General features: G+C 47.9%; 1 protein-coding gene and 1 non-coding gene across 2 annotated transcripts in view; both read right to left on the bottom strand.

The window, feature by feature from the left end:
- The window catches only part of LOC139373907 (arf-GAP with GTPase, ANK repeat and PH domain-containing protein 1-like), a 101,774-nt gene that overhangs the window by 62,703 nt on the left and 11,546 nt on the right, over window positions 1–27,525 (bottom strand). The window contains exons 5-7 of the mRNA XM_071114999.1: window positions 13,797–13,901; window positions 10,700–10,871; window positions 7,068–7,229 (exon numbers count right to left, since the gene is read on the bottom strand). Of these exons, the coding sequence (XP_070971100.1) occupies window positions 7,068–7,229; window positions 10,700–10,871; window positions 13,797–13,901 (439 nt within the window). The remainder of the gene's footprint in view (window positions 1–7,067; window positions 7,230–10,699; window positions 10,872–13,796; window positions 13,902–27,525) is intronic.
- Window positions 23,021–23,092, bottom strand: trnaa-ugc (transfer RNA alanine (anticodon UGC)). The gene has a single exon. It is a non-coding gene; the product is annotated as a tRNA-Ala (tRNA).

Here is a 27,525-nt window from a genome sequence, read left to right as displayed (position 1 = left end):
AGTATGTACATGAATGTATAGTTAAAGTGACTATGCATATATGATAAACAGAGAGTTGCAGCAGCGTAAAAGAGGGGTTTGGGGGCACACAGTGTAAATAGTCCGGGTAACCATTTGGTTACCTGTTCAGGAGTCTTAAGGCTTGGGGGTAAAAACTGTTTAGAAGCCTCTTGGACCTAGACTTGGTACTCCAGTACTGCTTGCCATGCGGTAGTAGAGAGAACAGTCTATGACTGAGGTGGCTGGAGTCTTTGACCATTTTTAGCAGTAATACAGGAGCTGAGTTATGACGTGTCCAGCTAGGGAAGCAGTAATACAGGAGCTGAGTGTGGATGTGTCCAGCTAGGGAAGCAGTAATACAGGAGCTGAGTTATGACGTGTCCAGCTAGGGAAGCAGTAATACAGGGTCTGAGTGTGGATGTGTCCAGCTAGGGAAGCAGTAATACAGGGTCTGAGTGTGGATGTGTCCAGCTAGGGAAGCAGTAATACAGGGTCTGGGTGTGGATGTGTCCAGCTAGGGAAGCAGTAAAACAGGGTCTGAGTGTGGATGTGTCCAGCTAGGGAAGCAGTAATACAGGGTCTGAGTGTGGATGTGTCCAGCTAGGGAAGCAGTAATACAGGGTCTGAGTGTGGATGTGTCCAGCTCTATGGAGCCATTCATAGCAGCCAGTGGATGAAGCTGCCATTCATTTGGCTGTTCTCCTCCGCCTCCCCTGGCTGGCCCAGGATATCAGGCAAGGAGGCCACGAGACGCTTCACTTTTCATGCGCTGAGCTGACAGCTGTGACTTGCGGCGGAATAAAATAACATTCAGTTCCCATCAATATCAGCGTGGGCGGCGGGACTGATGTGGACAGTGGGGTTGGGGGGGCTGCTGGCACGGAGCGAGCTCCTATCACACTGATGTAGCGCCTGCTGCCCAGAACAGAACAGACAGCCTCAAGGACAGACATAACTTATTGGACTATCGTTTAGTCTCAGCTCAAGTGGAAAACGTGACAACTTATCTCTGCTGACAAGATGCCATCCTGGAGCGCACAATTAACCGCCCGGGATTAACAGCCCTCACATCTGCAGCCCCTCCTCCCTCTCCTCACCCGCATCTCCCCCCGACCCAGCCTCCCCCTCCTCTCTCTACATCACTACCTTCACATATCACACTATCCCCTCCCTCCCTCGCAGCATTCCCCTCCTCTCTCTACATCACTACTTTCACATATCACACTATCCCCTCCCTCCCTCGCAGCATTCCCCATGTCTCTCTACATCACTACCTTCACATATCACATTATCCCCTCCCTCCCTCGCTGCCTCCCCATGTCTCTCTACATCACTACTTTCACATATCACACTATCCCCTCCCTCCCTCGCAGCATTCCCCATGTCTCTCTACATCACTACCTTCACATATCACACTATCCCCTCCCTCGCAGCATCCCCCTCCTCTCTCTACATCACTACCTTCACATATCCCCCTCCTCTCTCTACATCACTACCTTCACATATCACACTATCCCCTCCCTCACTCACAGCCTCCCCATGTCTCTCTACATCACTACCTTCACATATCACACTATCCCCTCCCTCCCTCGCAGCCTCCCCCTCCTCTCTCTACATCACTACTTTCACATATCACACTATCCCCTCCCTCCCTCGCAGCCTCCCCATGTCTCTCTACATCACTACCTTCACATATCACACTATCCCCTCCCTCCCTCGCAGCCTCCCCCTCCTCTCTCTACATCACTACCTTCACATATCACACTATCCCCTCCCTCGCTCGCAGCTTCCCCCTCCTCTCTCTACATCACTACCTTCACATATCACACTATCCCCTCCCTCCCTCCTCTCTCTACCTTCACATATCACACTGTCCCCTCCCTCACTCGCAGCCTCCCCCATGTCTCTCTACAATCATCCCTCCACTGGCGCCCTCAGTATCTGTTGTTAACTTCTTCGATATAGGGGGCGCTCTTTTAATTTTTGGATAAAAAAACATTCCCGTTTTAAACAAGATATTTTGTCACGAAAAGATGCTCGACTATGCATATAATTGACAGCTTTGGAAAGAAAACACTCTTGACGTTTCCAAAACTGCAAAGATATTGTCTGAGTGCCACAGAACTAATGCTACAGGCGAAACCAAGATGAAATTTCATACAGGAAGTGCCCCAGATTTTGAATGCGCTGTGTTCCAATGTCTCCTTATATGGCTGTGAATGCGCCAGGAATGAGTCTACACTTTCTGACGTTTCCCCAAGGTGTCTGCAGCATTGTGACGTATTTGTAGGCATATCATTGGAAGATTGACCATAAGAGACTACATTTACCAGGTGCCCGCTTGGTGTCCTCCGTCAAAATTATTGCGTAATCTCCAGCTGCGTGCATTTTTCCATTTGGTTCAGAGGAGAAACCAAACTGCCACGAATGATTTATCATCAAATAGATATGTGAAAAACACCTTGAGGATTGATTCTAAACAACGTTTGCCATGTTTCTGTCGATACTATGGAGTTAATTTGGAAAAAAGTTTGGCGTTGTAATGACTGAATTTTCGGGTTTTTTTCTTAGCCAAACGTGATGAACAAAACGGAGCGATTTCTCCTACACAAATAATATTTTTGGAAAAACTGAACATTTGCTATCTAACCGAGAGTCTCCGCATTGAAAACATCCGAAGTTCTTCAAAGGTAAATGATTTTATTTGAATGCTTTTCTTGTTTTTTGTGAAAATGTTGCCTGCTGAATGCTAGGCTTAATGCTATGCTAGCTATCAATACTCTTACACAAATGCTTGTGTGTAGCTATGGTTGAAAAGCATTTTTTGAAAATCTGAGATGACAGTGTTGTTAACAAAAGGCTAAGCTTGTGAGCTAATATATTTATTTCATTTCATTTGCGATTTTCATGAATAGTTAACGTTGCGTTATGCTAATGAGCTTGAGGCTATGATTACGCTCCCGGATACGGGATTGCTCGACGCTAGAGGTTAACAGTCTTCCTCGTTCTCTTTCTGTGAGCTCGCCTCTCTCTCGCTCTTCTGGTATAAAGAGAGGTTCATTGAGACACTGTTGTGCTCTTTGATAGGGTGATAACATGGTTGCTCACAATGTAAAGAGCTTTGTGATTTCTGTCTGTAAATTAAAAGCGCTCAACAAATGAAATGTGTTATTATCATTGACAGTAAATGCATAATAATATCCCAGCCTTGTGTGTGAAGCGGTCTTCAATAGTTACCACAGCCACAAAGTCATAATTCTGGCTTAACCCCGTCCATGACTACAATTCTTAAAATCTGATTTGAAACCTAACCTTAAACACACTGCTAACCTTATACCTAAGCTTAAATTAAGACCAACAAGCTATTTTGATGGCTGTGGTAACTAGTGACAACAGCATGAAGCAGACCAACTCTGAGTGAGGATAGTAAACAGGAAGTGGAGGTAAAGTGACTTCCTGTCTGTCAGCTACTTTACGGTAGAAGATCAGAGGATGGCCGTGCAGCTCCTGAGGCATGAAATTCCACAGCCTGGTCTGCCAAATCAAAGACACCTGCTGCTGCCCCCCCCCCCCCCCCCACACACACACACACACAATGGGATCTTTCACAGGGCCACTGCGCCGCACACACACACACACACAAACTACAAATACGTTTCTTCCTGTTTCCAGTTCTGGAAAACACACAGGACCAGAGGCAAAAGGTTCAGATCACTGAAATGCTGAGATATCCTGACAGGGCTGTCATTTTAAAGCCTGTCACCAAATCAAGCTAGGAAAGGCAGTAGAGACTATATTGTTAGCCACTGTAAGAGAGACATGGACAGGGAAAACCAGGGAACAGGGTTGCTCCTGCCTGTGCATTCCTGAGCTGGAGGAGGAAGATGCCTTGCCAGGGACACCCCCCCCCAGCCACGGAGGACTGAAAATAGGAACACTATGTTAGTCAGAGGGTTGAAGGTTGGAGCGACTGTGGGCCTCGACCAGCTCAGCCCAGCGAGCCCTTAGCCCCACAGCAAGCTGCCTGAGTAGGGAGGAACGCTAGCTTGCTCCCCTTTCCCTCCCTTGTCCCTGGTTCATCCCCCCCGGCTCCTACAGGCCTGGAGGTGTCTAGGGAACAACAGCCTCCTAATGAAACAGACACTCATTAGTATTACTGCTCCCATTGTTCCACCATTAAGGGGAAACGGCAGCTCAATGCAGAGAGGATAAAGGGGGCGTGTTCACTGAGAGTAGCAAACAGACCAGAGGCCATCGATGTCATAACCATCCTATATTTATTTAACTGGAGAAAGGACACATATCCACACACTAACAACCCTGCAGCTGTCCTCTCCCGTCCTCAGCTCCACTTACTGGCTACAGGGCTTCTAGTGTGTGGATGTCTTCATCTCTTCTCTCATTCTCCAATAGGACTCATTACTGTCTGTGGAGCACTAGGTCTCTCCACCAATAGGACTCATTACTGTCTGTGGCGCACTAGGTCCCTCCACCAATAGGACTCATTACTGTCTGTGGCGCACTAGGTCCCTCCACCAATAGGACTCATTACTGTCTGTGGAGCACTAGGTCTCTCCACCAATAGGACTCATTACTGTCTGTGGAGCACTAGGTCTCTCCACCAATAGGACTCATTACTGTCTGTGGAGCACTAGGTCCCTACACCAATAGGACTCATTACTGTCTGTGGAGCACTAGGTCCCTCCTCCAATAGGACTCATTACTGTCTGTGGAGCACTAGGTTCCTCATCCAATAGGACTCATTACTGTCTGTGGCGCACTAGGTCCCTCCACCAATAGGACTCATTACTGTCTGTGGAGCACTAGGTTCCTCATCCAATAGGACTCATTACTGTCTGTGGAGCACAAGGTCTCTCCACCAATAGGACTCATTACTGTCTGTGGAGCACTAGGTCCCTCCACCAATAGGACGCATTACTGTCTGTGGAGCACAGGGTCTCTCCACCAATAGGACTCATTACTGTCTGTGGAGCACTAGGTCTCTCCACCAATAGGACTCATTACTGTCTGTGGAGCACTAGGTCTCTCCACCAATAGGACTCATTACTGTCTGTGAAGCACTAGGTCCCTCCACCAATAGGAGAAATGACAGGTCTAGATTGAAGGGACTTGTTTTCCTGTGAATCATCACGTCAGCAAATGAATATTATACATGAGTAGACAGGAGCAGAGAGAATATAATGTAATCTGATTAAAAACAGGCAGGTAACTTACACAAGGCCTGGTGTAAAAGGTGTGGGGTTTAGATAAAGGGTTCGTATGAAGACAGTCTCAAAGCAGCAGACTATTGTTCAGACACAACCGCCCCTCCACAGAGGAGAGTCCTTTAGAAGCCCACGGCCACAGAGGAGGGCAAATAGCCGACGGCCACTACAGAACAACTAATTACAAAGACGTCCTCCTTTTCTTCTCCCTGAGAGCTCTCATTGGGCTGGGCTCTGGGGGCAGAAGGTGATGACTCCTCAGGCCCTGGAGCCACTGGTCAACTAGTCATCCAGCTATCACAACTCATCCCAGTCACGACACAGTGGAGAGAGAGGAGGGGCACCTCGTTAAGGCTCGTTAAGGGGTTGGATAAGGCTCGTTAAGGGGCTGGGTAAAGGTTATTTATATAAAGAGAGGCTGAGGGGCCGTGATGCTTTCAGACAAGCTCAGAACAGAGCTCTCAACGCCTCCAGGACCCCAACATCCACTAACACAGTTAAACACAGACACACAATACACACACACACAGTTATACAAAGGCACACAATACACACACACAGTTATACACAGACACACAATACACACACAGTTATACACAGACACACAATACACACACACAGTTATACAAAGACACACACACAGTTATACACAAACACACACAGTTATACACAGACACACAATACACACACACAGTTATACACAAACACACAATACACACACAGTTATACACAGACACACAATACACACACACAGTTATACAAAGACACACAATACACACACACAGTTATACACAGACACAATACACACACAGTTATACAAAGACACACAATACACACACACAGTTATACGCAGACACACAATACACACACAGTTATACACAGACACACAATACACACACAGTTATACACAGACACACAATGTACACCCATTTTATTTTAGATCTGCATAAATGAATACTGTGATAGAATGGGAATTGCGAAAATACACAGATTTTAACGGGGTGTTAATTAGCTGGATTAAACAGAAGCTTTGTTAAACTGACAGATGTCAACCTCCATCATATCCCCAATCCACAGATGTCAATCACACTCATTCTAATTTAGCCGTTAAAAAGAAACAGTTTGTGTTCATTGATAAATGGCCTTACAGAAATGTCTGTACAAATAAAGTTGAGTGAAATTGAACTGACTTGCATAAGCTGCCCACAGTTGGCAAAAGGAGAGAACGAGGTGACAGAAGGGTACTAGTGTGGGCATCAGCTGTGTGTGTGTGTGTGTGTGTGTGCGCGTGCATTGAGGCCCCTGGGAGCCAATGTGATTAGAGTGTTTCACAACTTTAAACGTTATTTCAGGAGAGCAGCGCAGGGCCAACGGGCCCAACACACACGGGGGACCTGTCACTCAGACTCATCGTCACGGCGACACACCCTCGATCCGACAGCTGTCAGTCTCAGCGTGCGGCAGAGTGTGTGGCTGTGTGACACACACACACACACACACCAGATTCCCCCAGTGCATGTGAGGATAAATGTGTTCTTGCTAATGTGTGTCTCTGAGTGACCATTAGTTTGATAAACAGTTAAGACAGCATTAGGGGCCTGGCAGGCAGATCAATGGAAGACGAATGAAAGGCCCAGCGGAGGAGGAGAAGGGCCCCCCTGCGGAGCTCTGCTCTCAGGCTGCCTGTACTAAGGCAGGCTCCCCACCGCGGAGCTCCATGTCAGAGCCCATCTGGGACCCATGGACAGGAGGAAAGAAAAGACTGGGTCTGGGGGTGGCCTGATTCATTTTCAGTCCAGTACCTGGTTCCTTAACGGTGTGTGTGTGTGTGTTTCCTCATACCTGTGCTGACTCCTGAGTTGGCGATGACGGTGGCCTCGCTCCATTGGTCGGCGGAGGAGACTGAGTAGGATCTCTGGTGCATGCCGTCCCCACGACTGTTAAAGGACACCAAGCTGATCCCACTGGCCATCTGAGAGGCTGACAAACTACTGGTGACAGAGCCTGAAGGAGAGCGAGGGAGAAACCGGGACGTCTATCAGTCAGTTGTCAAACTTATCTTTTGTTGAATGTTCCATCATTTACTGAAACCAACTCAAGGTTCCAAAGACGTTTACATTAGAAAGAAAAGTGCTCAGGTTTCCTTAGTTTACAATGAGGACCGACTGGCAACACAACTAAATGAAATGGAATAAAGAAATCCTGCTGTTACACCTTCGACTAAAGAGAACCCCCTAATAAATCAAGTTGAACCTCGACCCCAAAGCAAACAACACAATGGATTCAGCTACGTCTACTGCAATAGGCCACACCACAGGGGACATAGTAAGGGCCCTCCCTCACTGTGGCCCCTGGCTCAATACATGTATCTGGATGTGCTGGGGGCTCCACATAAAGCATTAGCATTATAATAGGCTAATGTGACCATAAACGGAGCCGAACAGAGCGGAGCGCATTTACCGCAGTCAATTACCTCAGTCAGGGTGTGTGTGTGTGTGTTCAGTGTGAAGTTGAAGCGAAGGCTGGGTGTGATGAGAACAGCACCACCTTGGCCCAGAGCCTAAAGCGGCTGCTGTTGCTAGAATACACACTGATACAGTACACTCTGACCCACTGGAGACATGACCGTGGATTGTAAACATACTAAACACACACACGCAAATGTGCACTAACACGCAAACATACACACACTCGCATGTACAGGAATCACACACACACACAGTGATCACAAAGGAACACTCGACCAGTAGCCCTCTGCTGAAATCAAACACACACACTCGCATGTACAGGAATCACACACACACACACACACACACACACACACACACACACACACACACAGTGATCACAAAGGAACACTCGACCAGCAGCCCTCTGCTGAAATCAAACCGTTCATGGCCTAACAGCTGAGTGAATCATTTGTCTCTCTCTCCTCTGTCTCCCTCCATCCCTCCCTCCCTCACCTCTCTTTCTCTCATTACAGCTCATGTCTGGAGCTGCCTGAGTGGAGAGAGGACTCTGATTGCATTAATATTCATGACAGTAATTAGTACATGTATTATGGGTCACTGAATATTCATGCTATTAGTTTGGTCCTCCTGGAGCCGTGCGCCTGTGTGTGCGCGTGTGTGTTGGTGGGTGTGTCTGTGTGCGTGGGTGTTGGTGGGTGTGTGTGTGCGTGTGTGTTGGTGGGTGTGTCTGTGTGCGTGCATGTTGGTGGGTGTGTGTGTGCGTGGGTGTTGGTGGGTGTGTGTGCGCGTGTGTGTTGATGGGTGTGTCTGTGTGCATGGGTGTTGGTGGGTGTGTGTGCGGTGTGTTTTGGTGGGTGTGTGTGTGCGTGCGTGATGGTGGGTGTGTCTGTGTGCGTGCGTGATGGTGGGTGTGTCTGTGTGCGTGCGTGATGGTGGGTGTGTCTGTGTGTGTGCGTGATGGTGGGTGTGTCTGTGTGTGTGCGTGCGTGATGGTGGGTGTGTCTGTGTGCGTGCGTGATGGTGGGTGTGTCTGTGTGTGTGCATGTTGGTGGGTGTGTCTGTGCCTGTGTGTGTTGGTGGGTGTGTGTGTGCGTGCGTGATGGTGGGTGTGTCTGTGTGCGTGCGTGATGGTGGGTGTGTCTGTGTGCGTGCATGATGGTGGGTGTGTCTGTGTGCGTGCGTGATGGTGGGTGTGTCTGTGTGCGTGCGTGATGGTGGGTGTGTCTGTGTGCGTGCGTGATGGTGGGTGTGTCTGTGTGCGTGCGTGATGGTGGGTGTGTCTGTGTGCGTGCGTGTTGGTGGGTGTGTCTGTGTGCGTGCGTGATGGTGGGTGTGTCTGTGCCTGTGTGTGTTGGTGGGTGTGTCTGTGTGCGTGCGTGATGGTGGGTGTGTCTGTGCCTGTGTGTGTTGGTGGGTGTGTCTGTGTGCGTGCGTGATGGTGGGTGTGTCTGTGTGCGTGCGTGATGGTGGGTGTGTCTGTGTGCGTGCGTGTTGGTGGGTGTGTCTGTGTGCGTGCGTGATGGTGGGTGTGTCTGTGCCTGTGTGTGTTGGTGGGTGTGTCTGTGTGCGTGCATGTTGGTGGGTGTGTCTGTGTGCGTGGGTGTTGGTGGGTGTGTGTGCGCGTGTGTGTTGGTGGGTGTGTCTGTGTGCATGGGTGTTGGTGGGTGTGTGTGCGGTGTGTTTTGGTGGGTGTGTGTGTGCGTGCGTGATGGTGGGTGTGTCTGTGTGCGTGCGTGATGGTGGGTGTGTCTGTGTGTGTGCATGTTGGTGGGTGTGCCTGTGCCTGTGTGTGTTGGTGGGTGTGTCTGTGCCTGTGTGTGTTGGTGGGTGTGTCTGTGTGTGTGCATGTTGGTGGGTGTGTCTGTGTGTGTGCATGTTGGTGGGTGTGTCTGTGTGTGTTGGTGGGTGTGTCTGTGCCTGTGTGTGTTGGTGGGTATGTCTGTGTGTATATTCATCCCATCAACAGTATGGTTTATGGTTTATGGTTCATTGTTTGATTATTTTTGTTGAAGGTAAATTACAACAAAATACTGCAGGCCCATAAAGGCCCTCAAGGGACGTGTGTCTGTGGGACGAGGTGTCTCTCCGTCTCTCACCAGGGCCCATAAAGGCCCTCAAGGGACGTGTGTCTCTCCGTCTCTCACCAGGGCCCATAAAGGCCCTCAAGGGACGTGTGTCTCTCCGTCTCTCACCAGGGCCCATAAAGGCCCTCAAGGGACGTGTGTGTCTCACCAGGGCCCATAAAGGCCCTCAAGGGACGTGTGTCTCTCCGTCTCTCACCAGGGCCCATAAAGGCCCTCAAGGGACGTGTGTCTCTCCGTCTCTCACCAGGGCCCATAAAGGCCCACAAGGGACGAGGTGTCTCTCCGTCTCTCACCAGGGCCCATAAAGGCCCACCGAGGTGTCTCCGTCTCTCACCAGGGCCCATAAAGGCCCACAAGGGACGTGTGTCTCTCCGTCTCTCACCAGGGACCATAAAGGCCCTCAAGGGACGAGGTGTCTCTCCGTCTCTCACCAGGGCCCATAAAGGCCCTCAAGGGACGTGTGTATGTGGGACGAGGTGTCTCTCCGTCTCTCACCAGGGACCATAAAGGCCCACAAGGGACGTGTGTATGTGGGACGAGGTGTCTATGTGTGTCTCTCCGTCTCTCACCAGGGCCCATAAAGGCCCACAAGGGACGTGTGTATGTGGGACGAGGTGTCTCTCCGTCTCTCACCAGGGCCCATAAAGGCCCACAAGGGACGTGTGTATGTGGGACGAGGTGTCTATGTGTGTCTCTCCGTCTCTCACCAGGGCCCATAAAGGCCCACAAGGGACGTGTGTCTGTGGGACGAGGTGTCTCTCCGTCTCTCACCAGGGCCCATAAAGGCCCACAAGGGACGTGTGTATGTGGGACGAGGTGTCTATGTGTGTCTCTCCGTCTCTCACCAGGGCCCATAAAGGCCCACAAGGGACGTGTGTCTGTGGGACGAGGTGTCTATGTGTGTCTCTCCGTCTCTCACCAGGGCCACCAGGTCCCAGCTGCAGACTGCTCATGTCCTTGGCCAGGCCGTTAGTCTTCGGGCTGGGGACAGCGGCACAGGTAGACACCGCTCGGGGAGGCCTCTTCCCTGGGACCTTCACTGTGGTCCTCAACAGATCTATCTCCTTCCCATGGACGTTCTGCATGTAGTCCTACAGGAGACAGACAGCGAAACAGTCTGCTATCAATACACACGTATAGATTAAAGATAAATAAGGATTTGTTTTTATAACTAATGACAAGGGGGTTTGTTCAGAATACAGAGCTGCATTGTTGTGGGTTACATAGTTCTGATATGTACAGGCCTAGCTACCTATAACAACATAACTACATGTAAATGTAGGAGGCATTAGGGAGGGGTTAAGCTACTTGGCAGCATCCGTCCCTGGAGACAACATAACAGGTTTGTGATTCCAGTGGGCTTGACAGTTGGTGTTTACAGGATCAATATTAAACTAATAAAAGACTGTAGTCCTCATTAAAAATGATGGTTTCTTTAAGGCAGCAGTCCCTGAAGTGTGTGTGTGTGTATCTCAGACAGGGAGCACACTGAGTAGGGGTCAGTCACCCCTCTCAAACATGAATGAGGGCTGAGACCATGTGCAGAAACAAAGCTCTCTCAGACTCTCACACCCACTGTGACACAATCAAAGACCATTCTGAACCAAGCGGAGGAGTGTGTGATTACGTTCAAGACTTTGTGTGTGTTCATAATCATGTGTGTGTGTGTGTGTGTTTTAATAATGTGTGTGTGTGAGGGCTGAGAGGCAAGGAGCATCCTGAGAGGCTGTCGGGACCACCTCCCTCTTGCAGGAGGCAAACAAAAGGCCAATTCAAAGCCAAGTGCTCTCAACACGGCTTAACAAGTCGCCAGAGAGCCCTTGAGCTGGGGTCCCTGGAGAGGCTACAAGGGCCCAGCCTGGCCCAACTCGGCCCAGCCCGGCCCAGCGGAGCCCGGCCCAGCGCAGCCCGGCCCAGGAGGAGAGAAGGGAGAGAGAAGGAGGAGAGAAGGAGAGGATATGAGAGGGAGAGGATAGAGGAAAGTGAGAAGAGATGAGGAGGAGCAGAGAAGGGAAGCTGGGGCTCCCAACAACACAGTTGCACAGCATGGGGGGGAAGAGCAGAGTTTGTGTGTGTGTACGTGCGGTTGGTGTGTGTGTGTGTGTGTGTGCGCGTGGGTACGGTCAAGACAACACACTTGAGAAAGATGATGAATACAGTCAAGATAACATCTAATATTTTTTTTAAGTAATCAATGCATAAAATAGCATTTAATCACCCAAGGTCCCCTACAACTAAACAGTGTGAATAAATATGACATGATCAGATGACATCAGTCACACCACAAACTAACAACTGAAGGACTCCTTGACACTTGGACCAGTTTCTCTGACGTGACTCCTAGTTTTCCTGACAATTACATGGCATCCTATTGCCATCCACTTAATTAGCTGTATTAATGTGATTTCTTTGCACATAGTCGGGCAATTAGGAGCGTTGCTGATTGGCTTTGATTCTATTATCCTCCGCAAACACAGTAATTGATGCCTGTGCTGCAGATACACAACGATCAGGAAAACCTGCTCAGCTCGGTGCTGGAGGTGCAGGTGTGTGTGTGTGTGTGTGTGTGAGTGCGCAAGTGCGTGTGTGAGTGTGTGTGGGAGTGTGAGAGTGTGTGTGGGAGTGTGCGAGTGTGTGTGGGAGTGTGCGAGTGTGTGTGTGCGAGTGTGTGTGGGAGTGTGGGAGTGTGTGTGGGAGTGTGCAAGTGTGTGTGAGAGTGTGCGAGTGTGTGTGGGAGTGTGCGAGTGTGTATGGGAGTGTGCGAGTGTGTGTGGGAGTGTGCGAGTGTGTATGGGAGTGTGCGAGTGTGCGAGAGAGTGCGTTTGTAGTGAAAATAGTAAGTTAGGACTCATCCCAGGGACTCAACACCTTTGAGATTTTCAATAGATTTGATCATATTTTACGGCTCTCCTTCAGGTTGCTATCGAGCAATTTAGTTTTCCTACATTTACCTTCCACTCATTCTGCCCCTGTGGTTGTTTCACTGCAGTAGCTGGGCCACTAATCCAACCCAATCAAATTAGAGCAAATTGATTTTGCCTCCTCCGCTTTGCCTCCTCTACCCATCCATCTACATGTATGTCTAGACTCCAGTCAGTGTGGCATTAGGAAAATGATTTCCATTCTAATTAACAATAAGGCCTGATTGCAATCCGGGGGAACGATGTAAAGAGCGAGGGAAAGGAGGGATAGTGGTGATATGAAGTGGTATCAGGGCCAGGAGAGGGGACGTTGTGGTCCTGTGTTTGCCAACAGAGCAGCCAGGCGGGCGATTAGAGCAGGCCATTACAGTGGTGCTATTCCACATCATCAACGTCAACCCTGTGCAAACAGACCATGTGGGCTTTCTAATTAATATTGTTGCTCGCTCTGTGTGGGTGTGTGCCTCCGCTGCAACAAGCACACACACACACACACACACACACACGCAGAGGAGGAGGAGGAAACAGGGGCTTAGCATTGCCGCTAATGGGCCAACACAGTGGCTGATGGATTAGCAGCGCAGGGAACAAGCGGACAGACCCGCTGCTGTAACATGGAACCATTAGATAGAAAACCAGAGCAGAGGGCAGAGTGACAGACAGACAGACGACAGAGACACTGAGTGATGTTGACTCCAGTGACCTCTGTTGTTCCACACGGAGACTGGAGGGGTACAGGTTACAACAGGATTGTTAGGTGGTTGGTAGTGTCATCGGGATGATGTGCAGTAATAATCAGAGAGAAAGTTGTCCAACTAGCTGGTCTGGTTGTAGCAGGGCTGGACAGGTAGAATGGAACTAACAGGAGAAAAAACGTCCAACCCCAGATTCTACAATCTGACGTGACTTAGAGTTACCATATCAACGGGCGCCGCCTGTATAGTCTTCCATCAGAGTGTGATGTGTGTGTGCATGTTTGTGCAAGCATGAGTGACCTGTGTGTATAATATGAGTGATACATGTGTGTTCATGTATAGTGTGTGTGTGTTCATGTTCCGAGTGTGTGTGTGTGTGTGTGTGACAGGTGGTACTCACGTGCAGGCTGGGGTGATATGTGAGCAGGCCATTGTCACACAACGTCACATACTTCTTTTTCCACTCCTTGTTTAGGGTCTTGCCACTCCTCTTCAGAAGCATGCCCTATAGGAGAGAACACAGAGAGAGACAGGGTGAGGAGGACACAGATACATGCCCTATAGGAGAGAACACAGAGAGAGACAGGGTGAGGAGGACACAGAGACATGCCCTATAGGAGAGAACACAGAGAGAGACAGGGTGAGGAGGACACAGATACATGCCCTATAGGAGAGAACACAGAGAGAGACAGGGTGAGGAGGACACATATACATGCCCTATAGGAGAGAACACAGAGAGAGACAGGGTGAGGAGGACACAGATACATGCCCTATAGGAGAGAACACAGAGAGAGACAGGGTGAGGAGGACACAGATACATGCCCTATAGGAGAGAACACAGAGAGACAGGGTGAGGAGGACACATATACATGCCCTATAGGAGAGAACACAGAGAGAGACAGGGTGAGGACAACACACAATCATACAGATATATGCCCTATAGGAGAGAACACAGAGAGAGAGACAGGGTGAGGACAACACACAATAATGCAGATACATGCCCTATAGGAGAGAATACAGAGAGAGACAGGGTGAGGAGGACGATAACACACAATAATACAGATATATGCCCTATAGGAGAGAACACAGAGAGAGAGACAGGGTGAGGTCAACACACAATAATGCAGATACATGCCCTATAGGAGAGAATACAGAGAGAGACAGGGTGAGGAGGACGATAACACACAATAATGCAGATACATTTCGTCAAGCACAGTGGTTCCCAAACTGTGGGTCGCGATCCACAGGGGTCCAGGTGGGTCGCGGGATGACATTGTTCACGCAGTAAAAATGTTATTTTTATTTGTATATTTTTGTCAACGCAGAAACAATGTCATCCCGCAACCCACCTGGACCCCTGTGGATCGCGACCCACAGTTTGGGAACCACTGTGCTTGACGAAATGTATCTAGGTTGTTTCTAGATACAGCTCCATGGAAGGATGTGTGGAATTGCAAGATATTTGCTTTGAAACAGCAACATTATCTCTCCGCTGCCAAGATGATATGTTCTACTTATTATTTGATATGTGTTTTCACCACAACACTTTTGATGGGTCATGACTCAAAAGACACCTCAGCTGGTGGGTCATGACTCAAAAGACACCTCAGCTGGTGGGACATGACTCAAAAGACACCTCAGCTGGTGGGTCATGACTCAAAAGACACCTCAGCTGGTGGGACATGACTCAAAAGACACCTCAGCTGGTGGGACATGACTCAAAAGACACCTCAGCTGGTGGGACATGACTCAAAAGACACCTCAGCTGGTGGGACATGACTCAAAAGACACCTCAGCTGGTGGGACATGACTCAAAAGACACCTCAGCTGGTGGGACATGACTCAAAAGACACCTCAGCTGGTGGGACATGACTCAAAAGACAATTCAGCTGGTGGGTCATGACTCAAAAGACACCTCAGCTGGTGGGACATGACTCAAAAGACACCTCAGCTGGTGGGACATGACTCAAAAGACAATTCAGCTGGTGGGTCATGACTCAAAAGACACCTCAGCTGGTGGGACATGACTCAAAAGACACCTCAGCTGGTGGGACATGACTCAAAAGACACCTCAGCTGGTGGGTCATGACTCAAAAGACACCTCAGCTGGTGGGACATGACTCAAAAGACACCTCAGCTGGTGGGACATGACTCAAAAGACACCTCAGCTGGTGGGACATGACTCAAAAGACACCTCAGCTGGTGGGACATGACTCAAAAGACACCTCAGCTGGTGGGTCATGACTCAAAAGACACCTCAGCTGGTGGGACATGACTCAAAAGACACCTCAGCTGGTGGGACATGACTCAAAAGACACCTCAGCTGGTGGGACATGACTCAAAAGACACCTCAGCTGGTGGGACATGACTCAAAAGACACCTCAGCTGGTGGGACATGACTCAAAAGACACCTCAGCTGGTGGGACATGACTCAAAAGACACCTCAGCTGGTGGGACATGACTCAAAAGACACCTCAGCTGGTGGGTCATGACTCAAAAGACACCTCAGCTGGTGGGACATGACTCAAAAGACACCTCAGCTGGTGGGACATGACTCAAAAGACACCTCAGCTGGTGGGACATGACTCAAAAGACACCTCAGCTGGTGGGACATGACTCAAAAGACACCTCAGCTGGTGGGACATGACTCAAAAGACACCTCAGCTGGTGGGACATGACTCAAAAGACACCTCAGCTGGTGGGTCATGACTCAAAAGACACCTCAGCTGGTGGGACATGACTCAAAAGACACCTCAGCTGGTGGGACATGACTCAAAAGACACCTCAGCTGGTGGGACATGAAGGAAAAAGGTTTTGGGAACCACCGCTCTAGTATCTACTGTAGTCATCACTGAATTTACAACACATATCTCATCTTCCAATACAAGACACATTGTCAATAGGTGGTGAATGGGATTGACGTGTGGTATCCCTGATTTCTGGAACTAGAATCTCTTGAGACAGGGAGACTGTATAGAATGCCACGGGCTGCAACTCAATGCCGTCACCATGCTGAAATCACGTTTACAATAAAGATGCAACATGTGATCTCTCTCCCCACTACATTTCTGTGACACTCCCTGACCAGAGAAACAAAGATCCTTAACGGATAGGAAAACCACTTAAACTAAGAGACCATATACACACTGGAGGGAGAGAGACGGAAACATAACCAGCAGTGGTGAGCAAGAAGTATCGAGCGAACGGACGGAAAAAACTGAAGTGTTCTTCGGGCACATTAGCACCGACCCAAGACTGTTAACATCCTTCTCTCTCCTCTCTCCTCCACACATCAGCTGTGGCTGACTGACCCTTCAGGGCGGCTGCCTACCCACGCTGCATTTCAGCCAAATTCATTAGGCAAGAGAGGGATATAACTGTCCGCTGATTAGCAATTACAGCCGGACTGCTGCGCGTGTCACTTCACTGGACCTGTAACACATTAACGCGGTGTTAACACCCACAGACAGGGAGATATTAATAGAGTCGGGCAGCAGAGGAGAATGAGGGGATAAAGACTAACTAGCACGCAACGGGGGGTGGAGGGGGGAAGATATGGACGAGAGAGAGAGATGGACAGCCGGGCGCTTTGATAGACAGAGTCCTGCTTTCCGTGTCTCTGGCGTTGTTCACATTTCATTAAGGCCTCGTCGTGTCCCTTGGCTTGGACAAAGGAGGAAGCAGAGGAATCAACGACCTCGCCTGGGAATGACTGCATATCTCATAACTAGGTGCCTGAAAACACACTTGTCAATGATAAAAGGGCTCTGCAATGGGAGCAGCTAGCGACAGACAGTACAGCAACGAGGCCTGGCCAATAAGCAGCTCTACTCTGCAGTACAGAATGATTCCTGGCATAATAGAGAGGCAGTCAGGTCCATGTTGAACTGAGCAGGATACCATATGAATTTGATATACTGTGTATTTGCAGAGAGATGCAGTTTCTTTCTCAGTTCCTCCTCTCAGTGTGTTGGTGTCACAACAACCACTGTTGAATCACTATTAAAAAGAGACAATCTTATCAGGGCCGTTATGGCTTCACCTCTCAACTCAGATCTCAACTTCCAAAGGTACAAGCTGATAGTCCTGAAAGTGATTTGGGGTGTAGAGCGAGACAGCGGTGGCCAAGCGTCACAGACTGGGGAGTGAACTAGGTGGCCAATATTTCTTCTGTGTGTGGCCCTGTTTGTGATAGAAGTGTGCATATTCATTTCAGCCATCCATCGTGGAGAAGACAAGCGATCAGTTTGCAGGGGGAGGCTAATTGGACGGCATGTCCACCCTCCGGATTGGTAATATCTTTCATTATTCATCTTCCCCGGTCCACTAGTGACACACACGTTCCTCTGTTTTACCTCCGGGGGACTTGACAGCTCACAAGGTCTTCCGATCGCAACGCACAAGAATAAATGGAGGAAATAAATACATCCCAGATATACTCTTTGTCTTCCTCGTTGCTACGGAGACACTTCCTACAGAGGCACTGTGAAGTATTGTGGGTAGTGCTTAGGAAAAGGTCGACCGCCCTGGGGGGCTGAGGAGATGATGTCCTTCATTCCTTTTTTGAGAGAAAAAGCTTCCTCAAAGCGTGCAGCAAGGGCGCAATTATTCATTCATTATAACAGTTCAACGGTTCACGTTCGAACCACAACAACTGTTCCTACAACAAACAGGCGTGTATTTTATTTGACTCAGGTCCAAAATTGTGATGTAGAAAACAACCAACATTCCAAAACCTCCCTCTCTTTGCCTTCGATAGCCACCCTCATTTGGTCTGCACTATCAAAACCTCCCTCTCTTTGCCTTCGATAGCCACCCTCATTTGGTCTGCACTATCAAAACCTCCCTCTCTTTGCCTTCGATAGCCACCCTCATTTGGTCTGCACTATCAAAACCTCCCTCTCTTTGCCTTCGATAGCCACCCTCATTTGGTCTGCACTATCAAAACCTCCCTCTCTTTGCCTTCGATAGCCACCCTCATTTGGTCTGCACTATCAAAACCTCCCTCTCTTTGCCTTCGATAGCCACCCTCATTTGGTCTGCACTATCAAAACCTCCCTCTCTTTGCCTTCGATAGCCACCCTCATTTGGTCTGCACTATCAAAACCTCCCTCTCTTTGCCTTCGATAGCCACCCTCATTTGGTCTGCACTATCAAAACCTCCCTCTCTTTGCCTTCGATAGCCACCCTCATTTGGTCTGCACTATCAAAACCTCCCTCTCTTTGCCTTCGATAGCCACCCTCATTTGGTCTGCACTATCAAAACCTCCCTCTCTTTGCCTTCGATAGCCACCCTCATTTGGTCTGCACTATCAAAACCTCCCTCTCTTTGCCTTCGATAGCCACCCTCATTTGGTCTGCACTATCAAAACCTCCCTCTCTTTGCCTTCGATAGCCACCCTCATTTGGTCTGCACTATCAAAACCTCCCTCTCTTTGCCTTCGATAGCCACCCTCATTTGGTCTGCACTATCAAAACCTCCCTCTCTTTGCCTTCGATAGCCACCCTCATTTGGTCTGCACTATCAAAACCTCCCTCTCTTTGCCTTCGATAGCCACCCTCATTTGGTCTGCACTATCAAAACCTCCCTCTCTTTGCCTTCGATAGCCACCCTCATTTGGTCTGCACTATCAACGGTGTAATTGTCAGAGCTCTCAAGGCAGACCTGCCAGTGGAGCCGTTCAGTTGTAAACAAACAGTCTGATAAGGAGAGAACTTTCCCCAGGTTCATTTCCTTTCTATTGAAACACACTAATCAACTCCCTAATCACCATCATCCCCCTTTTTCCCCCAGACAATAGACCCTCCCTTGGACCCTTGGCGGGACTGACAACCGGCCCAGTTGGGTGATAGGGGGGAGGCCTCATCTCCTGAGAGGCACCATCTCTCCCCGGGGGATCTGGTGGGGCCCATTGTTCTTGGGCGTCCCTGGAGAACAGGAGCCTAAATTAAGGGTGTCATTCCCAAACAGGCAACTCCTGTCTTGGGGGCTGTCAAGAGGTGCTTGGAGGGCTCAGGGCTGGCTAAGGCTTGTCTTGAGTGATGCCTCTGTGAAATGCTCTGTTCGAACACTCCTCTATCGCGTTGGCCATCTGGCCAGAGATGTCCAGTCTGCCAGCCAAACCACACCATCGGCCATTAATCATCACTGGGCAGGACAGTGGTGTGAATACAGGCCAGGATATGGTGATGTCCCTATAACCCTGATCAATGGGACATAGGGGAGAGAATGGTTTGTCTGACTCTAAGAGAAGGCATTAACAGACAGGCTGAATGAGGAAGTGGGAGAGAATGGTTAGTCTGACTCTAAGAGAAGGCATTAACAGACAGGCTGAATGAGGAAGTGGGAGAGATTGCTACTACGGTGCAATGCCCATGATGGAATCTGCCCCCATGCAGATAATAATGTCTCTGTTGTTGTGATGTGTGTTTTGTCCTATATTTATATTGTATTTATTTTAATCCCAGGCCCCCGCCCCCGCAGGAGGCCTTCTGGTAGGCCGTCATTGTAAATAAGAATTTGTTCTTAACTGACTTGCCTAGTTAACCTTTATTTAAATAATATATGTTTTAAATAAACTGTCATAAGTAGGTAGACACCCACACATGGGCATGAGAGAATTGCTGACACAATACTGATGCTGGGTTGACTCATAACCCACAGTCGGGTTTAGGGTCATTAAATATTGTGATAATGAAGGGCAGGTGGGTGGGGTGAATAAAGAGAAAACAATACCTTAGAATGTAAACGTCTTGTGCAGTTTATAGGCTACATTTTGTTGTTTGTGATTGTTCTGTTGTGTTTTGTGTGATGATTGTGAGGCGCTATTCAAATTCGACTGTCACGAGACGGGAATGTCAAATAGGCCTATGGCTCATCAAGGGAACTGTAGCCTACTGTTCAGATGGGTTCAATGGACACTGACTGTAGGACTATAACCTCTCACATAGCCTTAATATTAACTCCTGCAGAGTTCAACTTTACCGATGCCAAATAGACTGAAGCATTCCTTCTACACATCTATGCCATTCTGCTGAGCAAGGGTTTATGTAGTCTTCTAGGGCCACATACAGTATGACAGAGGAGAAGCTGCCGGTATCTAATTACAGAGAAGGGTTTATGTAGTCTTCTAGGGCCACATACAGTATGACAGAGGAGAAGCTGCCGGTATCTAATTACAGAGAAGGGTTTATGTAGTCTTCTAGGGCCACATACAGTATGACAGAGGAGAAGCTGCCTGTATCTAATTACAGAGAAGGTGACCAACAAATAGCCTACCAAAATGTCAGACATTATAAGCAGAAACATATCTAAATCACGCCCCCTGTCAAAAATCATTGTGCCGTCTTGGACTGTAGCCTACAGCGCATTTCCTATATTAGCAGGTAGGTTCGGGCCTCAGATTTTCACCTCATCACAGTCGGACGGTTGCAGGTGAACAAACAGCTGACACACACACACACACACACACACACACACACACACACACACACACACACTCTATCATGGCATTTATGACAAGGTCAGCGTAGATGAGGCAAGGACAGGAAAGGGCAGGCCCAGGGGAGCATAGCGGGGCAAGGAGCAGTGAAAACCAGATCAAATAAAATACCAACGAAGAAGAGAATGCTCCCTCTATCCCTGGTTACATCTAAAAATGACCCCTAAATAGTGCACTACTTTTGACCAGGGCCCATAGGGCTATTATCAAAAGCAGAGCACTATGTAGGGGAAAGGGTGCCATTTGAGATGTAGCCTAGCAACTGATTTATCTGATAAGAGTTCTGGGTAATTAATTAGAAACTCAATTATCCAAACCTTACTTCAGCAGTCTCAATTCATTAGCAGATAAAGCCTCTCTCGCCCTGCTAGCGTTTCTGACAGAGAGAGAGAGGGTGGATGGATGGAAAAGATAGGATGTGGAAAAGAAACACATTCGTTCTTTCCTTTCCTGAACGAGTTAAAAGAAGCCCCTGGGGTCAAAGACAATTTTTCTTCTGTCTAATCAGTCTTGTTAAAGAAGCTCTTTAGAGAGACTTCTTTCTCAACAGGATGGGTAGAAACAGACAACGAATCCAAGACTGATACTACCATCAGTGAGGGAATCAGGTCTAGCATACAGAAACAGACACACAAACAGAATGCACCATAAACCAACAAAGTCACCATTGGGACACTTGAGTCCCAGTGTGTTCAGACAGAACAACTCTGTATCAATCAGAAAGTCTACTGCTCAGTAGAGAATACTGTAACCGGATCAGAACCATCACACAATCTAAAAGCCACCACGCTTCTCTGATTGATGCCGGTGTGCTTCTCATTTAATTATTTATCCAAAACTAAAAAGAACAACCCCCTCCACCCACCAACCCCCTCAAATCTCATTTCCAGGGGTTAGTGTGCATGACAAAAATGTCATCATGGCCAAAATAGCTCCGAGCGGTCGTCACGGCGACAACCTTTTCCCCGGGAAATTATATTTTCCCAACCCAGCGGAAGGCGGATCGCGTCGCCACTCGTTACAGGGCCTTGATAGCAGGTCTTTAATATTCACCGTCTTAATTAGGAGACGCCGTTAATTTCATTAAATTCTTTGGCTGCTAAATGAAGCAGATTATGAGACATCTTTTATTGCCAAGCGTGAAATTACAGCCTGCCCGCTGCCAATGGCAGGGCGAAACTAATGAATTACAGGGTAAATAACAGCCGAATTAACCATCCAATTTAACTCCTTACTAAGAGGAACCAGGCCTCAGAGGGGAGGAGGCAGAGGGGGAGACTGTCAAAACCACCCAGCCCTGTGCTCATCTAATGTTACACCACTCTCTACAACTATAGGCAATTACTACCATGATACTAATCAGCTCCTCACAAAGGGAGCCAACCCCAACCACACGCGTCAATGCTTTTGGACTCATTTGAAACATGAACCAAAAAAATCTGAACTCAAACCTGTGAGAAGTTGTAATGGGGAAGAAAGTATTTAGGGCCAAATAAAAGAGGAATATGCATTTAGACATGTATGCTAACACGTAGATGGGACGGACAAATGACTATTGAATGTCAAGATGACATGAGTTGGGCTACGAAGCTGTGGAAAGACCACATTTCACTATTAGGATGAACCAGGAACCACATATTAACCTTCTCTACCTCCTATTGCTGCTCCATGCCCCGGTGTCTAGGCCAACAGCCCCGGTGTCTAGGCCAACAGCCCCGGTGTCTAGGCCAACAGCCCCGGTGTCTAGGCCAACAGCCCCGGTGTCTAAGTCAACAGTAAATTAATTTGAAAGAGATGTGTTGGCGAAGCGAGTGTCTCTATCTCTTCGGTAATTACGGGCTAATTAGGAGCGTGGAGCAGATGTCCGCAGAGACGCCACCGTAAACAACGCCTGTAAACAAAGCTGCCGATGTCCGCTCGCCTTTTAAAGAAGCCCTCAGCCCCTAACAGAAGACGCTTAGAATGGCCATGTTGCATCCTGGGTAAAATACCCGGTAATAGCAGCAGTCACTGACCCCATCATGACCCTACTACATTCATCTTTTTTGTCACATTTGAGTAATTTTATCAGACACTCTTATCCAGAGCGACTTAGACATTTTTATACTTTCCCCCCGTACAGCTCCCTTGTGGGAATTGAACCCACAACCTTGGCGTTGCAAGAGCCATGCTCTACCAACTGAGCCACACGGGACCTAGAACAGAAAACATCATTTTAAAAGTTCCAAACAGCAATAAAGCTGTAGACAAACATCCCACGAGGTACTGAAGTCACAAGTCTCGCAGAAGAGCGTCTGCACAGTTAAATACCACAGTGGAGGCCATGTTTTGAGGACCCACGACGGCCTGACGCGTGTAGCTAGGTGACACGTCTGACCCTGTCACACCCACACTCAGCGCAGAGTGTGTGTGTGTGTGTGTGTGTATGCATGTGTGTGTGAGAAAAGCTGGACCTCTGGGGCTTTGGGTTGTCTAATTGCTGCAGAGTGGGAGTCCACCCCATCCTCTTTATAAAAGTCCAGTGTGCTGAAAACTCCTAGCTTGGCCAGTCTAGCAGTGTGTTAGGTTTTAATGAGCACCATCTAACTAATGAAGGCATCTTCTTCCTTCCACAGCCTTTATCGTGCGCACACACACACACACACCACACACAAACTCTAGTCACCTTGAGGGGGAGTCAGAACAACAGCCCATCCTAATGAGATCTGGGCTAACAGAAAATAAACTACACTGGGGAGTCAGTAGTCCTGGGAGAGAGCTCCAAGAACACACACACCAACGCAATTCATGCAAACACACACATTCACGTATCTGTTTCGAGAACGACGATCATCCGCCGATTTTCCCCTAACAGCCGAGCGCACTTGCCTCTCCTGCAAGTCGGCGCCACTCATTGCTAGTTAGCCTGTCCTTGAGGAACCTCTATGCTGCTGGGTAGCTACCCACTCATTACTAGTTAGCCTGTCCTTGAGGATCCTCTATGCTGCTGGGTAGCTACCCACTCATTACTAGTTAGCCTGTCCTTGAGGATCCTCTATGCTGCTGGGTAGCTACCCACTCATTACTAGTTAGCCTGTCCTTGAGGAACCTCTATGCTGCTGGGTAGCTACCCACTCATTGCTAGTTAGCCTGTCCTTGAGGATCCTCTATGCTGCTGGGTAGCTACCCACTCATTACTAGTTAGCCTGTCCTTGAGGATCCTCTATGCTGCTGGGTAGCTACCCACTCATTACTAGTTAGCCTGTCCTTGAGGAACCTCTATGCTGCTGGGTAGCTACCCACTCATTACTAGTTAGCCTGTCCTTGAGGAACCTCTATGCTGCTGGGTAGCTACCCACTCATTGCTAGTTAGCCTGTCCTTGAGGAACCTCTATGCTGCTGGGTAGCTACCCACTCATTACTAGTTAGCCTGTCCTTGAGGAACCTCTATGCTGCTGGGTAGCTACCCACTTATTGCTAGTTAGCCTGTCCTTGAGGATCCTCTATGCTGCTGGGTAGCTACCCACTCATTGATAGTTAGCCTGTCCTTGAGGATCCTCTATGCTGCTGGGTAGCTACCCACTCATTGCTAGTTAGCCTGCCCTTGAGGAACCTCTATGCTGCTGGGTAGCTCTACCCACTCATTACTAGTTAGCCTGTCCTTGAGGATCCTCTATGCTGCTGGGTAGCTACCCACTCATTACTAGTTAGCCTGTCCTTGAGGAACCTCTATGCTGCTGGGTAGCTACCCACTCATTACTAGTTAGCCTGTCCTTGAGGAACCTCTATGCTGCTGGGTAGCTACCCACTCATTACTAGTTAGCCTGTCCTTGAGGAACCTCTATGCTGCTGGGTAGCTACCCACTCATTGCTAGTTAGCCTGTCCTTGAGGAACCTCTATGCTGCTGGGTAGCTACCCACTCATTACTAGTTAGCCTGTCCTTGAGGATCCTCTATGCTGCTGGGTAGCTACCCACTCATTACTAGTTAGCCTGTCCTTGAGGATCCTCTATGCTGCTGGGTAGCTACCCACTCATTACTAGTTAGCCTGTCCTTGAGGAACCTCTATGCTGCTGGGTAGCTACCCACTCATTGCTAGTTAGCCTGTCCTTGAGGATCCTCTATGCTGCTGGGTAGCTACCCACTCATTACTAGTTAGCCTGTCCTTGAGGAACCTCTATGCTGCTGGGTAGCTACCCACTCATTACTAGTTAGCCTGTCCTAGTTAGCCTGTCCTTGAGGAACCTCTATGCTGCTGGGTAGCTACCCACTCATTGCTAGTTAGCCTGTCCTTGAGGAACCTCTATGCTGCTGGGTAGCTACCCACTCATTGGGTAGCTACCCACTCATTACTAGTTAGCCTGTCCTTGAGGATCCTCTAGTGACAAACTGTCACAACTGTCACATCCAAACTGTCACATGTTACAATTGCCTGGCTACGTGTTTTTATTGGATTATTATGAAGAAAACAGACAAACAGAAATATATAAACAAGAGTACATAAACCTAACAGACAGGGGGATTACATATCGAGATTCATTTTCCATTTGTCAAAACGTTTTATGGTATTTCTTTTTTGTTTTTACACTTACTGATCGTTTCAAAATAATATTTTGTTCTCCGCCCACTCCATTTTATGGATAAAGAATCTGCTATGAAAGATGAACAAATTAACAATGAAAGTTAAATCAGGGTCCATATCATTTGGATCAAAATAAAAGAGAACATCAGAGTCTCTCAGATGAACATTAATAGTCGTTTCTTTTCAAATAAAATGATCTAATTCACTCCAAAATCTTCTGACATAAGAACAGTCCCAAAATAAATAGTCAAGAGTCTCTGGGTCACAATCACAAAATACACGTGTTATCAATATCTATTTTAAATCTGTGTATAATAAAGGTCTTTACAGGGTGGATTCTATGAATGAGTTGGTATGATACTTCTTTCACCTTATTAGATAGTTGAAGTCGGAAGTTTACATACACCTTAGCCAAATACATTTAAACTCAGTTTTTCACAATTCCTGACATTTAATCCTAGTAAAAATTCCCCGTCTTAGGTCAGTTTGGATCCCCACTTTATTTTAAGAATGTGAAATGTCAGAATAATAGTAGAGAATGATTTATTTCAGCTTTTATTTCTTTCATCACATTCCCTGTGGGTCAGAAGTTAACATACACTCAATTAGTATTTGGTAGCGTTGTCTTTAAATTGTTTAACTTGGGTGAAACGTTTCAGGTAGCCTTCCACAAGCTTCCCACAATAAGTTGGGTGAATGTTGGCCCATTCCTCCTGACAGAGCTGGTGTAACTGAGTCAGGTTTGTAGGCCTCCTTGCTCGCACAAGTTTTTTCAGTTCTGCCCAGACATTTTCTATAGGACTGAGGTCAGGGCTTTGTGATGGCCGCTCCAATACCTTGACTTTGTTGTCCTTCAGCCATTTTGCCACAACTTTGGAAGTATGCTTGGGGTCATTGTCCATTTGGAAGACCTAGCTTTAACTTCCTGACTGATGTCTTAAGATGTTGATTCAATATATCCACATACTTTTCAATTCCTCATGATGCCATCTGTTTTGGGATGTTCTCCAGTCTATCCTGCAGCAAAGCACCACCACAACATGATGCAGACATCCCCGTGTTTCACATCTGGGATGGTGTTCTTCGGCTTGAAAGCCTCCCCCATTTCCTTCAAACATAGCAATGGTCATTATGGCCAAACAGTTCTATTTTTGTTTCATCAGACCAGAGGACATTTGTACAAAAAGTACGATCTTTGTCCCCATGTGCAGTTGCAAACTGTAGTCTGGCTTTTTTTATGGTGGTTTTGGAGCAGTGGCTTCTTCTTTGACGACCGGCCTTTCAGGTTATGTCAATATAGGAGTCGTTTTACTGTGGATATAGATATGTTTGTACCCGTTTCCTCCAGCATCTTCACAAGGTCCTTTGCTGTTGTTCTGGGATTGATTTGCACTTTTCACAACAAAGTACGTTCATCTCTAGGAGACAGAACGCGTCTCCTTCCTGAGCGGTATGACGGCTGCGTGGTCCCATGGTGTTTATACTTGCGTACTATTGTTTGTACAGATGAACGTGGTACCTTCAGGCGTTTGGAAATTGCTCCCAAGGATGAACCAGACTTGTGGAGGTCTACAATTTTGATTCTGAAGTCTTGGCTGATTTCGTGTGATTTTCCCATGATGTCAAGCAAAGAGGCACTGAGATTGAAGGTAGGCCTTGAAATGCATCCACAGGTACACCTCCAATTGACTCAAATGATGTCAATTAGCCTATCAGAAGCTTCTAAAGCCATGACATCATTTTCTGGAATTTTCCAAGCGGTTTAATTATTAAAGACACAGTCAACTTAATGTATGTAAACTTCTGACCCACTGGAATTGTGATACAGTGAATTATAAGGGAAATAATCTGTCTGTAAACAATTGTTGGAACAATTACTTGTGTCATGTGCAAAGTAGATGTCCTAACCGACTTGCCAAAACTATAGTTTGTTAACAAGTAATTGTTCATCCTAAGTGTATATAAACTTCAGACTCCTACTGTATATTATATTTGCCAGACAACAACGAAACTTTGTTCCAGTTGACTTGTCCAAGGGCTGCATTCCAGGACATTTTAGCAGAGGG

Source organism: Oncorhynchus clarkii, chromosome 18 (genome assembly GCF_045791955.1).
Source record: "Oncorhynchus clarkii lewisi isolate Uvic-CL-2024 chromosome 18, UVic_Ocla_1.0, whole genome shotgun sequence".
Lineage (NCBI taxonomy): Eukaryota > Metazoa > Chordata > Actinopteri > Salmoniformes > Salmonidae > Oncorhynchus > Oncorhynchus clarkii.
The sequence above is the reverse complement of the archived record's forward strand: the minus strand, read 5'-3'. Positions and strand labels throughout refer to the sequence as shown.